Genomic DNA, 12,700 nt, shown 5'->3' on the forward strand with positions numbered 1-12,700 from the left:
ATTTGGACAAGATCCGTCAATTTATGACTTCAATAATTCTTACAATGACTTATTGCTATTCTAAATAACATGATAACATACAATTTGTGAATATCCTGATGCTAGGAATGAAACTTACAAAAGCTTCATGCTACATACACACAGAAGCAAATTACAGATCTAAAATTACATATCATTTCAAGTAAGGGCACACCTTATTCTTTGTTTGCAGCTATGTCTCTAGGCAGTGAAGGACACAAGAATCAGGTGATGAGAGAAACTAGAGGAAAGCCTGACTCTCTATATTAAGCCCTTTATTAAATGCAGCTCTAGGTCTTGTTTCAGGAAATGAAAAACGAAGTAAATTTTATTTTGATGGCCATTGCCATCACCACTTATAAGGACATTGGCAAATTAAAGGGTTCAAAGGCCTACTTGATGAAAGCACACCGCTTCATTAAAGGAGCAAATGGCATCTTTAATATACAAACAGCAATCTCCTCAAAACCTTTTGCTTTATGACCTTAAGAATGGCACAATGGCCATGATGATTACACCACTTCTTGAAATGGATACAGCCACTTACTGAACTACAACAAAAGAGTCAGCAAAGTCTGACTATAAATACGAGAAAAGTCCTGGATCCCCAAACACTTCCTCTTCCAGGTATAATCTAGGGAAATCACACCAGTTTACTCACCACTGGCAACCTACACTGAAAGTGCTCGTAACCAGCCTAGTTCTCAAACTGAAGACAAGGGTTTATGGACCACTCAGACTGAGTGGTGCATCTGCCACACACTTGTAGTAATGTCATTAGGCTAATGTTAAATAAAAGTACCAATGCAGCATTCCAAGTGAGTCAGAGCTTTGCGAAATCTAAATCTGTTTTCTGGGAGTTGAACAAATGAGATTTTATTACCCCATGGGAAAAAAAAAGTTAGAGAGAAATGCTGACTTGAACACAGGGGAAGACTCTGCTAGGACATGTTGGTAGTGCAAATTAATTCCTCAGGAAACTTCTTCAAATTCGGCTGAATTGTTGACCTTCCTGCCTTAGTTCTGATAACATTCTACTGCACTTTCAGAGCAATCCAGAAAGTTCACACCCTCAAAATTGCTGATAACATTCTATTGCTCAACCTCAGCACTTAGGTCCTTTTATTGGATAATGTATTTCTCCTCAATTGATGGATATGCCCTTCATCTATCTTTTCTAGTGAAACAGCAACTACCTGTTCAACAAAGTAGCATCAGTTTTTCACAGTGGATGTTTACATTTTACAACTTTACCTCTTGCTTACATCATAGCCTCTTTCAGGTGAGAACCAGCCTACTCCTAACAGAAACCCATCTTAGAAATTTCAACAGAAAATAAAATCCCCTTAAAAAGTTCAGTCAAGCATATAATATGAAAAAGAATATTTAAGGAACACATTGTAAAATCAAACTTCAAAGAGCACAAGAAGTTGTAGAAGAAAATAAGGAATTTGTTTGATTGCATAATGGAAGCATCAAGGCTTTCCTTCCAGAACCTGAAGAGAACCTACAGGAAAGATGGAGAGAAGACTTTTTACAAGAGCATAGAGGGACAGGACAAAGGGGAATGGCTTCAAACTGAAAGAGAATAGGTTTAGATTAGACATTAGGACTAAGTTCTTTGCTACAAAGGTTGTGAGGCACTGGAACAGATTATCCAGAGAAAGATGGGGATGCCCCATCCCTGGAGGTGCTCTAGGCCAGGCTGGATGGGGCCCTGAGCAGCCTGGTCTAGAGGAGTGTCCCTGCCCATGGCAAGGGGGCTGGAACTAGGTGATCTTTGACGCTCCTTCCAACCCAAGCCATTCTATGACTCTATGTAGAAAATAAAGGTAAACTTATTTTCAAAATTACAATGAAATATAATCTATAATCTTCAGATTTTATATAATCTATACAGCTTTGTACTTGATTTCAAAACTGTCTAAATAAGAAAAAATCCTAAAGTGTGAGTTATCAAATGTTTTATCATGCAAAAGCTAAAAAAAAAATCTGAAAATAATGAAAATACAGTTTAAAATTACATGCCTTGGATAAAATATTAATCAGATGGAATTAAATTAAATTTACAGTCTCATATGCAGATTGCTTACGTATTCAGCACAATTCAGCAAAATCTCTGAAGAGATCCTGGTGTAATACAGTTCAAATGCTCATAGGATTTCTAGCTCCTGTTGCATTAGGAGGCAGAAACATTTCAGCCTTGGAGCACCAAGCCAGCCATTATTAATGAAGCTGTGTAATGGGCTGAGCCTCAGCCACGCATGAGAACCCAACAACAGATACCTCTGTCCTCTGTGAGAGCTACATTTCAGGACTGTCAATGCATTAACATTTAACTGTTTAAAAGTAAGGTGGTAGCTAATTCTCAGTAGATTCCCCTGCAGTTCTGCACAGCATTGCACTAGAGTTTCAAACAGAAAGGATTATCTGAAGAGCTAATGTTCAGTTTCCTTAATGATCTCAGTAGATTTAATAAGGTTTTTATTTATTCCTGTACAGCAAACACATGACTAGCTGATAACACATCCACTGATTTTGTTCATTTTCTTCCTTAAAGGCTGGTCACTCCTTAAGTGTCACTCCATAATTTTATATTACACTGCAAACAAGCCCTCCAAATATGACACTAATGTTTTGCTGGCTCTGAACTCAAAATTTAAGAGTACATTCATGTAATACAATGGCTCCTCTTCAGGAAACTGGGATAAAGAATCTGTCAAAGTGAAGGAAATCTTGAGAGTGAAAATCCCTGTGAGATGGTATTGTAAAAACATAAAGAAAAAAAAGCAGGAAAGTGACAACTAAGGTGCAAACATAGTCCTAAATGATGACTACGTTTTTATTTTCAGCTGGTCATGTTGAAGTGCATGTTGCCCTTAGGCCCAATACACAAACCTGTCCACTGTGCAGGAAGGGGCTCAGCCCAAAGATCTCAGGAAGACAGAAAAAGGAAGTGCTCCAACACTTCTGCGGGATCATTGACACAGATGGGCGCTAAATAAGCTTTGGGTTTTTTGCTATTTAGAAACACCACATTGTTATCTTATCCTTTAGGGTCCAACAAGTTATGGGAAATTTTATGTTCCCAACACTTCAGAAGTCTCAGCCAGCAGCTCTCAAAGAATTGACTGAGGAGCTGAGAACTACTGGCAATTAACATTTAATGGATTCTTTAACCCTAAGGGATGTGTTGGCACATCAGGGCAGGAACAAAGAGGTATGCGACTTTGATAAATTTTATGCAGGATCAGAGCTAGCATTCACTCTGTAAGCTCTGAAAGGTGGGGAAGAGGCTGCTGGCAATGAGATAATAATCAGGGGGATAGAGGACACATCCTTCTAAACAACGCCAACCCACGGGCTGATGGCAACGCCCTCTTGTCAAGCTAGTTAGCAAGATTCACGGCGACCAGACCAAATTAACCATTGCCTAAAGCTATGGGTAAGACATTTTGTTTTGCACTTGGGTGACATGCAGGCAAAAGAAAAAAAGGGGAAAAAAAAGAGAAAAGCACAACGGCAGATCAATACAGCATTTACCAAATATAGCAAACTCAGACTTACAGTCTCCTTGAGTCATCCTCGGCGAGATTCCAGTGGCATTTTTCTTTGCCCTGTTTATTTAAAAAAAATCCCACAAACAGAAAACCAGGAGGGGTTTTGTTCATTTTTAGAATAGAAAATGGGGGACACCAAATTAGAGAGTATTTAGATTAGGCAGGAAACTGGGTTGTTGAAGCCACACACTGACCTCGAGTACACCAATACCAGTCTCTTTTGCAAGACCGTGAACCTCTAATTCTTTGGAGTAAACCAAAAATTTTGTATCAACCCTTAATTTAGAGCATCGGTAGCTAAACAGCCTGATTTTACAATTACATAACCAGTATCTACAGGCAAGCCAAAAACCCCTTAATTTTTGAGCTTTTAAGCAGGCTCATGTCAGGGCTGTACTAATGAACCCTGCCAGCTGCCCCGTGTGGAATGCAGCGATGCTCTGGGCCAGAGGTGCAGCATGAACACACCGAATGCAGCTCAGCCTGTCTCTGAAGATGCTGCTCACACCAGGGAGCCACCTCAGCCATTTTCATCCCTCTCCTCTCCTAGGACACCAGAGAACAGACAGTGTATCGTTTCTGGTGATCCAAAAACTTCAAAACACTTTTCTAGCTTATGTAAATTTCACAAACTTCCTGGTATTAATCTTATTTAAACACTAGATTACGAAAATAACTGCAAATCTGTTACCTCCTCAACATGCCTGTCAGTCTAATCTACAGTGCAATTCCTAAAGAATTTTAAGTCAGGGGGATGCATTTTCCAGCACAGCTATGAGCAGGAGACAAACCTGGTGAAAACACAAAATTCGACTTGCTCCATTCATTTTCTGTCGCTGCTTACTTTCAGTGTCGATTCGCTTAATAGCCCATACTATGAAAACGTTTAAGGAGCATTACCGCATGAATTTCAATGTCTAAGTGCCCAACTTGCTTGAACTCTCAGTTTTCAACAAACAAAACAATCCTGGAACGATTTGTCACAAAGGTGGCGTTTTTTTTAAACATAAGGAATTCTTGGTGCATTATTTATCTCCTAATTTTCCCTGAGATAAAAGATGAAGTATTTCTACCAATGCACTAGAATGCTATCAAGTGATTCAAATTCACATACTTGAATTAACAGACACACACTCAAAGAAAAACAGAGACATGTATAAGGGGAGGCCAAATTGTTTTATTTAATTTTTTAGTGACCAATTGAATTTTTGGCAGAAAGCTCTGCTCTTTCCTTTTTTTTTTTTCCTTGGTTTTTGTTTTTAAACTTTTTTAAAGAAATCAGCAGTGCTCAAATTGGTGGGTTGGAATTTTAGTCAAACTCCAGTTAATTTTAAAAACAAACAGATGAACAGGAATTCCAGATAGTTTCCAGAGCAGAGGGCAAAACTTCACATTTGTATGGAAAATTCCATGTTAATACTTGATTGGGAGACAGAATGTAAAACTATTGTCAGTAGTGCACGAATAGAACATTCACATTTGATCTGGAACCTTAATCAAAAAGCTGTACTCTCCTTCCAAAATTTTCATTACCTTGTGCAAAGCAAGTCAAGTCTTCATGTGTCAAGCACACACGTAAAATTGTCCATATTTTATATACAAGACATCTACCAATCAGGCAGTGCAAAATACATCCTTTCATAACAAAACTAAAATGTACCTCTCAAAGTATGAACAAGAATATACACATAATACAAGATGTACACTATTTACACAACCATAAAAAATATAATACAAGGATTTTTTTATGTGATTATAAGACTTGACAGTCTTTTGCAATTTTTGTTGCAACAAGGCATGTTTTAGTTTCCTGGATGGAGTTTTCTTTGCCAATTACTCAAGAGATCTTGGGAACTACGCTTGAACTTTTAGGAGAGTTTTCAAATGGACTGCCATCAACTCCCTGTTTTGGTCGGACAGTTCAGCTGTGCCACCCACCCAGTGGCTGGGGGGCTTTGGAAGGACACTGGGAGACGGTGGGTCACTGAACTTTGCCCCAGCGTAATTTTCTTTTTGGCTCACTTCATTTAGGGCGATAGGTTTCTTGGACTTGGCATTTCTGAAGTTTTCTGTGTTTTTAAGTGGCTTTTTCTCCTGCTTCTGAACTATTTCTGGCGACACAGAATCCTGCCAAAAGTTCTCTATCTTTTTCGCCGAGGCGATCTTCGTCACTGGCGTGTTACACTTACTCTTCTGCCTGTTAATCTTTGGTTGTTCACACAGGTGTAAGCCGTGAACGGGCTGGCCGTAGGGAACGGCCGCCTTCTCTGTCTTTCCCATCTTGTTTTTTAAGAACTGCGGAGACAAAGAACAATCAACTCAACTACGACCCCTCTCCTCCGCGCTCCCTCACCGCCCCCGACACTTACTGAAGCGCGGGGGGCCACCTCGGCAGGGGGAGGGGTTCCGAGAAACCTTCTCCCCGCTATTTCCCGCTTATCCCGCAGCTCATCCCGCCGCTCGGCCGGCACCGGGGGCCTGAGGGCGCGGAGCCCCGCCGGCCGCCATGGGGCGCTGCGCGCCGCGCACGTCCCGCCTTCGGCGAGCGCGGGGCGGGGCTGGCGCGCGGCCAGCGGCAGCGCTAAATCCGGCTTGTTGCTGGGGCGCAGCGCCGCGCGCCCATTGGTGGGCGCCGGGCAGCCAATCACCGCCCACGCTTCTCCCTCAGCCCCGCCCCGCCCCGTCCGAGCGTAACGGAAACTCTGCCGCCCCCCCGCCCGCTCCCCCCCTCACCGCTCTGAGGGGGCGCCCCGCTCGCCGTTCCCCCCCCCACCCCGAGGGAAAGGGAAAGCCGTCGGCCGGCTCGCCGGGCACCGGGAGCGGGCTGAAGTGAGGAAAAGTAGCACAGTCTTGTCTTTACCTCCTTCCTGAGGGGTTTGCCGGGCGCGGGTCTCGAGGGGGCAGGCGCAGGGGGCTCCTCCGGGGGGGCGTCCGTCACCAAGTCGGTTCCTAGCGGCGTCCGTCTCCCCAGCCCGGCGCGGTGCTGCTGGTACTGCTGGTAGCGGCTGGGTAGAAGCCCCGCGGGGCCGGGCCGGATCTTTCCCTTCCTCCGCCGCACCCTCTTCAGCGCGGGGCGGGCGCTGCCCCCCGGGCCCGCCAGGCAGCAGCTGGGCTGGTTCTCGCAGTTGCTGTCCCCGCGCCGGAGGCGCTGGAGCAGGGCGGAGGGCGGCAGCCGCCGCGGGTCTTCGGTGCCCGCCGAGATCCGAGCCAGGAAGGGCGGTGGCGCCGTGGTGGTAACCATGGTAGGACGTGGGTACCCAGAGTTGTGCCGGGGAGAAGGGTCAAGCCCAAGCAGGGACGAGCGGGTCGGATTGCTGGGGAGGGTCTGCCCGAGCTTTGTGACGGGGTGAGGAAGTGGTGGCGCAACCGGAGCCGCCGCTAGGAGAACATGGCGGGGGAGTGAGGCGAGCCACCAACAGCTCCCCGGTGTTGTTACCCGGGTGCGTCCCGCCCACTTCCGCCCCCGCGCCAACCGCCGTGCGCGGATGGCGCCAGCGTCGCCCCTCTCTGCCCCGCCCCGCCAATCGCGGGGGAGCAGCGGCCTCTCTGCCCTGGCTCCAGCCAATCGAAAGCGACACAAACACTCGGGGCCACGCCTCCCTTAGGGGCCGCCCAATCCGGGCCGACACGCCCTCTCGGTCTCCGAGTCACGGGCTCGCAGTGCGCGGCAGGCGGGCGGTGCTCCATCGGCCAATCGGGATCCGCACGAACAGCCGAGGCCACGCCTCCCCGGGCCCCTCAGCCAATCGCGAGAGACGTAAACAGGCGTCGGCGCGCCCCCGGTGGGCGGTGGCAGCGGGCGGGCACGCGTCGCTCGCCATGGAGGAGCCGGGCCCGGCCGCGGCGCCGGCGCCGGCGGAGGGGCGGGGGCGGGACGAGCGGAGCCTGGAGGCGCTCAGCCTGGCTGGCGGCGGAGGGGCGGCGGTGGCGGGGCGCCAGCTGTCGGAGGGGCGGCGGGCGACGCTGGCGAGCGCCCTGGAACTGGAGGGGACGGTGCTGCGCGAAGGGCGCCTCACCCAGTTCGTAGCCAACAACCTGGAGCGGCGGATTCGGCTGAGCGGCGCCCCGCGGGGCGAGCCTCCGGCGGGGGGCGGCGGGTCCTCCATCCCCGCCATCGACCCCGGGGCGCTGCAGGACGTGGTGGCCCTGGCCGGGCAGGTGGCGGCGCAGGTGGACGAGCTGCTGCGGAACGTGCACTGCGGGCTGCAGGCGCTGACGGCGCTCAGCGTCGGCTGCATCCAGACCTACCGCGACGGCGTGGAGAGCCTGGGCGAGGCGGCCGACCTCAGCATCCGCGCCATGTACGCGCTGGTGGCGCGCTGCGAGGAGTTGGACCGCGCCATGCAGCCCGTGCCCGCCCTGGCCAAGCGCATCCGTGACATGAAGGGCACGCTGGAGCGGCTGGAGGGGCTCTGCAAGTAGCTGCTCCCGCCGCCGCTCCTCCCGTGCCGGCCCCCGGGCCTGGGGCTGCTGCTCTTTCGCTCCGGCGGCCCCACCGCTCACGGCGTCCGCAGCTCCCACCTGCACATCCTCGCTCGCTCTCCCCGTGCGTGACTTGCCGGCGGCCGTGGCCAGATCGCCTGGGTTGATCTGGACGAAGGGAAATTTTTGCGGCGGACGAAGGAAAAAGTCCCGGTTGAAAACCGCGGGGTACATGGCAGATGGTGCTTTTTAGCTTCAGCTCCATTAAAGAATTTGGATTTCACATGCCTTACGCTTTCTATTTATTGAGGGCTAAGAGAAACTAACGAGTATTAATTAAAAGTAGATTTTTTTAAAAATCAAATTAAAAATTCTTGTGAGTACCTGCTTGATGCTTACAGGCATCTGTGCTTATTTGTAGTTGATTTGGAGCCTGAAGAGTAATTCTCACCTATGTTTTTAAAGCAAATAAACTCACTGAACACCACTCTTTCTTACAGGACACAGTTTTAAGATAAGAGTGAGTTTAATACATATAGCAAAGACACTTGTTTTCTGAGAAGAATATAAAGTCCATGGAAGATAATTTAGGTTCAGATAAGAACAAATCATAAGCAAAGTTCTAAATAAAAGCTTTCAGATTAAATGTGCTTTGCCTCTATTAATCTTTACAGTTTTCATGGTGTAAAAGTTTAAATGGCATCACTGTGAAATGATCCTATTATTTTGTAATTTGTTTTTTGTTTTCTGTTTTGGTTTTTTTTTTTCTTTACAGTTGGGAAAATATCTAATTACATGAGGAATAGAAGTACATGATGATATTACATGGGTGTATGACTGACATAAAATGACTGCTTTGGAATAATTTATTTGTATAACTTTGAAGCTTTTGTATACAAATCACAGTGTGCAGAAGTGATTCTGCTTATATCAGGGAGTGTTTCCTCTGAGACCTGAAAGTAGCTGAATTCTCTACTCGCTAATGTTCCTATGCAAAAAGCCTCTTAGGTGATGCTCTTAGCAATCTGTTTAGGTCACAAATGTCCCTGTAACAAGATTTCAGCAGAAAAAGGATCAATAATCTTATGTCAGTGTAATAGTGCTTTTGGTGACCAGCAGCTCGTAAAAACGTTGGAATGAAGGTAGCCAGAAATACTGCTCTGGTCCTGGACCTGTGGTTGAAGAGCAGGCAGGTTTACGATGGGCAGAGCTGCTACCCCCCCATAATCTCCTCTAGAACGCCAGGTGAGGGATGAGCACTGTGATACCCTGTGCTTCTGCATGCAGACAATAGTGAATTAGAACAAAATAATTGTGTTAATGCTACCCTGCTTTGCATGATGCCACTCTCTGGCCTGTTTTGAGCCCCTTGGCCACGTGTCCCTCAGCACAGGGCTGTGTTTCATGTGTGGCCTTGTAGCCCTAGCAACGGGACAAGACTGGAACTGGGCTGTGCCAAGGTAGGGCTCTCTCTGGTATTGTCTGCTGTGGCTCCAGGAGGGGACCAGAGGCCTACCAGAAGTCGGGGAAGAAAAAGAGCTGAACTGCTGCTGCATCCCATGGGCCTAGAAGACACTAAAGATGGCTCAATACCACAGCAGCAGCTGCAATTTTAATAGTTCTGTTATTCCTGGGAAAGTTTGAACTCGTCTATTATGCAGATGCAGTAGTTTTGCTAAGTGTGTTTGGTACATGCCAAGAGTGAACACCAAAGGTTGATCTTGCACAATTTGTGAGTACTGTTGAAATGTACAGGAAAGACCTGCAAGCTTATTTGTGTAGCCACCTATGTACAGCTACTCCTCACTCACACAAGCTAAGGTGAAGCCTTTAAAATGTTTCAGTACACTCTTGGGTTTTGATAGTCTTTCATTTGTAGTCATCTTCATTCAATGCTAATTCCCTACTAAAATTGTTGAGTCTGTAGAATAAAGTTATTACTTTTATGTTTTTAATTGTTAGTGGTTAGTTGTTGTTGAGGTGTTTCACTTATTGTATTTCTTATTTGGAAAAATAATTTGAAAGCTAATTTAAACTCTGCTTCTGCATCTGCACAGGAGATTGCAGAGCTGGTTTCAGTCTAGGTCCTCAGGCAATAATTTCTGACAGTGATGTCATTCATGTGATGAAAAAGGAATGACTGACTTGTGAATTGCAAGCATGAAGAAAGCAGTAATTATGCTGTTTGGGTTTGTTTTTAAAATATTTTTCTGAACACATCAGCTTTTTTGAAGGGCAGATTTAACTGAACTTGTTGAAGTGACTCCTGTTGCCTGGTGTCTGCCTTGTGCCTTTGCCGTCCCTGGGGCAGGCCCAGCCCAGTTGATGTCAGCCTGTTCTGTGCCCCCGCAATTGGTATTGGTTGGTCGCCCCATGGCTGCTGTAGCTCCCAGCCCCCTGTCCGCAGCAGCCTGCATTGCTGCAGGAGTGGTGACACTTGCCAGCGTCTGTGTCAGCGCAGCTCTGGTGGCAGCCCTGCCCTTGAAATCCCGTGGGAATCCCTGGGAGCTACAGTGCAGTGCGGCTCTGTCACTTATGGTGAAGCTGGTCCTTCTGCAGCCATATGCTTCTCTACTGCCCTTTTGATCCTAGTCCAGGCTTTCTTGTGCACATCCTGTGTTAATTCTAGCACCTTCCCAGCTTTTGGATGTTGAGAGTGAAAACTTACAAGTTCTTTTAGCCTTTTTTGCTTAGTCTGTCGGTGAGCAGTGTAAAACCATGTTTGGGTTTTCCAAGACCTTCAAATGGCTTGCATATATTTTCTTGCTTAGTCACTCAGTGATACAATTGTTTGCTTTCCTTATCAGCTGCCAAGTGAACTTTCATTGTAACAAGATGGGCAAGGTCAGGGAAGAAAATTAACAAAATATAATGATTTGCATAGCACTAAGCAAAGCCAGATGCAGAATTATTTGTGGACTAGGAATGACTTCTCTACTCTGAGAACCACCACTCCATTAGGAATTGGTTTAGTCTGATAATTTTTTTTTCAAGTGTGAGGTGTGACTGTAGAAATCCTTTTTCTGATTAAGGTATGGTTGGTTCTGCTTCATTCAGGGCATTTTTAGTCTTCCTTTGTTTGTGAGGTTTTCTGTTCCTTGACTCTGATCCAGCTCTATATTTGTGCTATTTAAAGAAGCTTTACCAGCTAGAACCTTACTACAGTGGAGAAAAAACATGGTCACAAAAAGCAAGAACGAACTTCACCAACACTTCACTTTTAAGACCTTCTTCCCAGTGTTGCTTAACTGTATCAAATGTTCAATAAGTGAATGCATCATCTTTGTGTGTGTTTTGTATCTAAAATATACAATATTTTTGGCTGCAATGTGCAGCTTTTAGGTGGTACTTACTCCCATGAGTAGGCTCTTGACTGAGTTACCAGTGCGAGGAGCAGCATGTGAGTTAAATCCAAGAACAAACCTCTTAGCATTACAGATGCAACTATTTTGTAATGGTTTCAATGATTGTAGTACCAAAAGACAAAAAATTGCAAAGCTTCCAAATTATCAACAGCTCTCCAGAGGAGTAAGATCAATTCTTCTAGCAAACTTTGTAAGCCAAAACTGAAAAGAGTGTTAAGACAGACATCTCTTGCAATAGATGTCATCCAACATAAGACAGGTTCTGGCTGTCAGATGCCACGCTACCTTGTCCTGATCAACCCGAGTGTGTACTCATGAAAAAAACAACTTTTAAAGAACAGCAAATCATGTTTACGATACTGTCACAACCTGGTTTTATTGCCTGAAAATTACTTTGAGAAAAGAACATTCTTATAAAAATCATAAATTAGTCCAATTAGTACATTTTTGCGAGCATTGTCTGTACTTCTGGCACTGCCCCCAGCCTAGCCACATCCTGGAACCTTCTGCCCTGCATGTAAGAGCACACATGGAAAATTGATGACGCTTCTCTTTTAGAAAGCTTAACGCAGTAACTGCGTCAGATGCAGGAATTGAAACATGACTGAATTTAACATTTGCCCCTTCAGCTTAGTGCTTCAGGAAAGCTTTTGTTGCTGTTGTTCTCTGTTGTTTGAAGCTCCAAAACTAGAGATGTGACCAATGGACTTGAGCCCTGAGCTCCCATCTTAGCAGTCGAGATCCTTGTGCCCCTTGTTGCCACAGCAGTAACATTGCCCTTATCTTGTAACAGGAAAAACAATCATCAAAATTTGAAACCTTCCTGAAGTTCTGGTTCCCTTATATTATTTATACACATTAGAAGCTAAATGAAAAACAAACCAAAAACTCATAACCTCTTTGCCCAAAGACTCTTAATTGATCCTCTTGTCAAGTCTGAGAGAATGTGAAAAGGTTTGCTAGCTGGGTTGGACTGTCATATGCATAGGCCAGGATCCAGCTGCACTCATTAAGCGGGGGAGCAGAAAAGCAAAGGTAAAACTATCTTGATTATTTTCCTCAATTACTGCTACAAAGTGCTGCCACTGTAATTGTTTCCAGAATTTGAGTTAACATTGCTGTGATTAATTACTATGAAGTACCTTTGTTGAAAGTAGATTTTTATTAGAGAAGGGTAATAATTTATGTCAGTATTTTTGTTTTTATGAATGCTAGCTAGAGAGGTAAGAATCCTAGAATTTTATCTGACACTATATTTCTTGTCTCATTGCCACTGAGGAAGTTTTCCCCTTGTTTTCTTTATAGACAAGCTGGAAAAATTCTCACCACTGAACT

General features: G+C 45.7%; 2 protein-coding genes across 2 annotated transcripts; one reads left to right on the forward strand and one right to left on the reverse strand.

Annotated features, from left to right (window-relative positions):
- Positions 1-4,735: 4,735 nt before the first annotated feature.
- On the reverse strand, positions 4,736-7,025 carry PNRC1 (proline rich nuclear receptor coactivator 1). The gene is made up of 2 exons (XM_058020590.1): positions 6,439-7,025; positions 4,736-5,873 (listed from the first exon to the last, which is right to left on the reverse strand). The coding sequence occupies exons 1-2, from the start codon at positions 6,817-6,819 to the stop codon at positions 5,433-5,435; spliced, it is 822 nt and encodes a 273-aa protein (XP_057876573.1). The 5' UTR covers positions 6,820-7,025; the 3' UTR covers positions 4,736-5,432.
- Positions 6,818-9,955, forward strand: BORCS6 (BLOC-1 related complex subunit 6). Its single transcript, XM_058019946.1, is given in 4 exon segments — positions 6,818-6,827; positions 6,934-7,001; positions 7,003-7,238; positions 7,292-9,955. Coding segments are annotated over 4 exon segments (1,023 nt in total). The 3' UTR covers positions 8,001-9,955.
- Positions 9,956-12,700: the final 2,745 nt, after the last annotated feature.

This window comes from Melospiza georgiana, chromosome 3 (genome assembly GCF_028018845.1).
Source record: "Melospiza georgiana isolate bMelGeo1 chromosome 3, bMelGeo1.pri, whole genome shotgun sequence".
Taxonomy (NCBI): domain Eukaryota; kingdom Metazoa; phylum Chordata; class Aves; order Passeriformes; family Passerellidae; genus Melospiza; species Melospiza georgiana.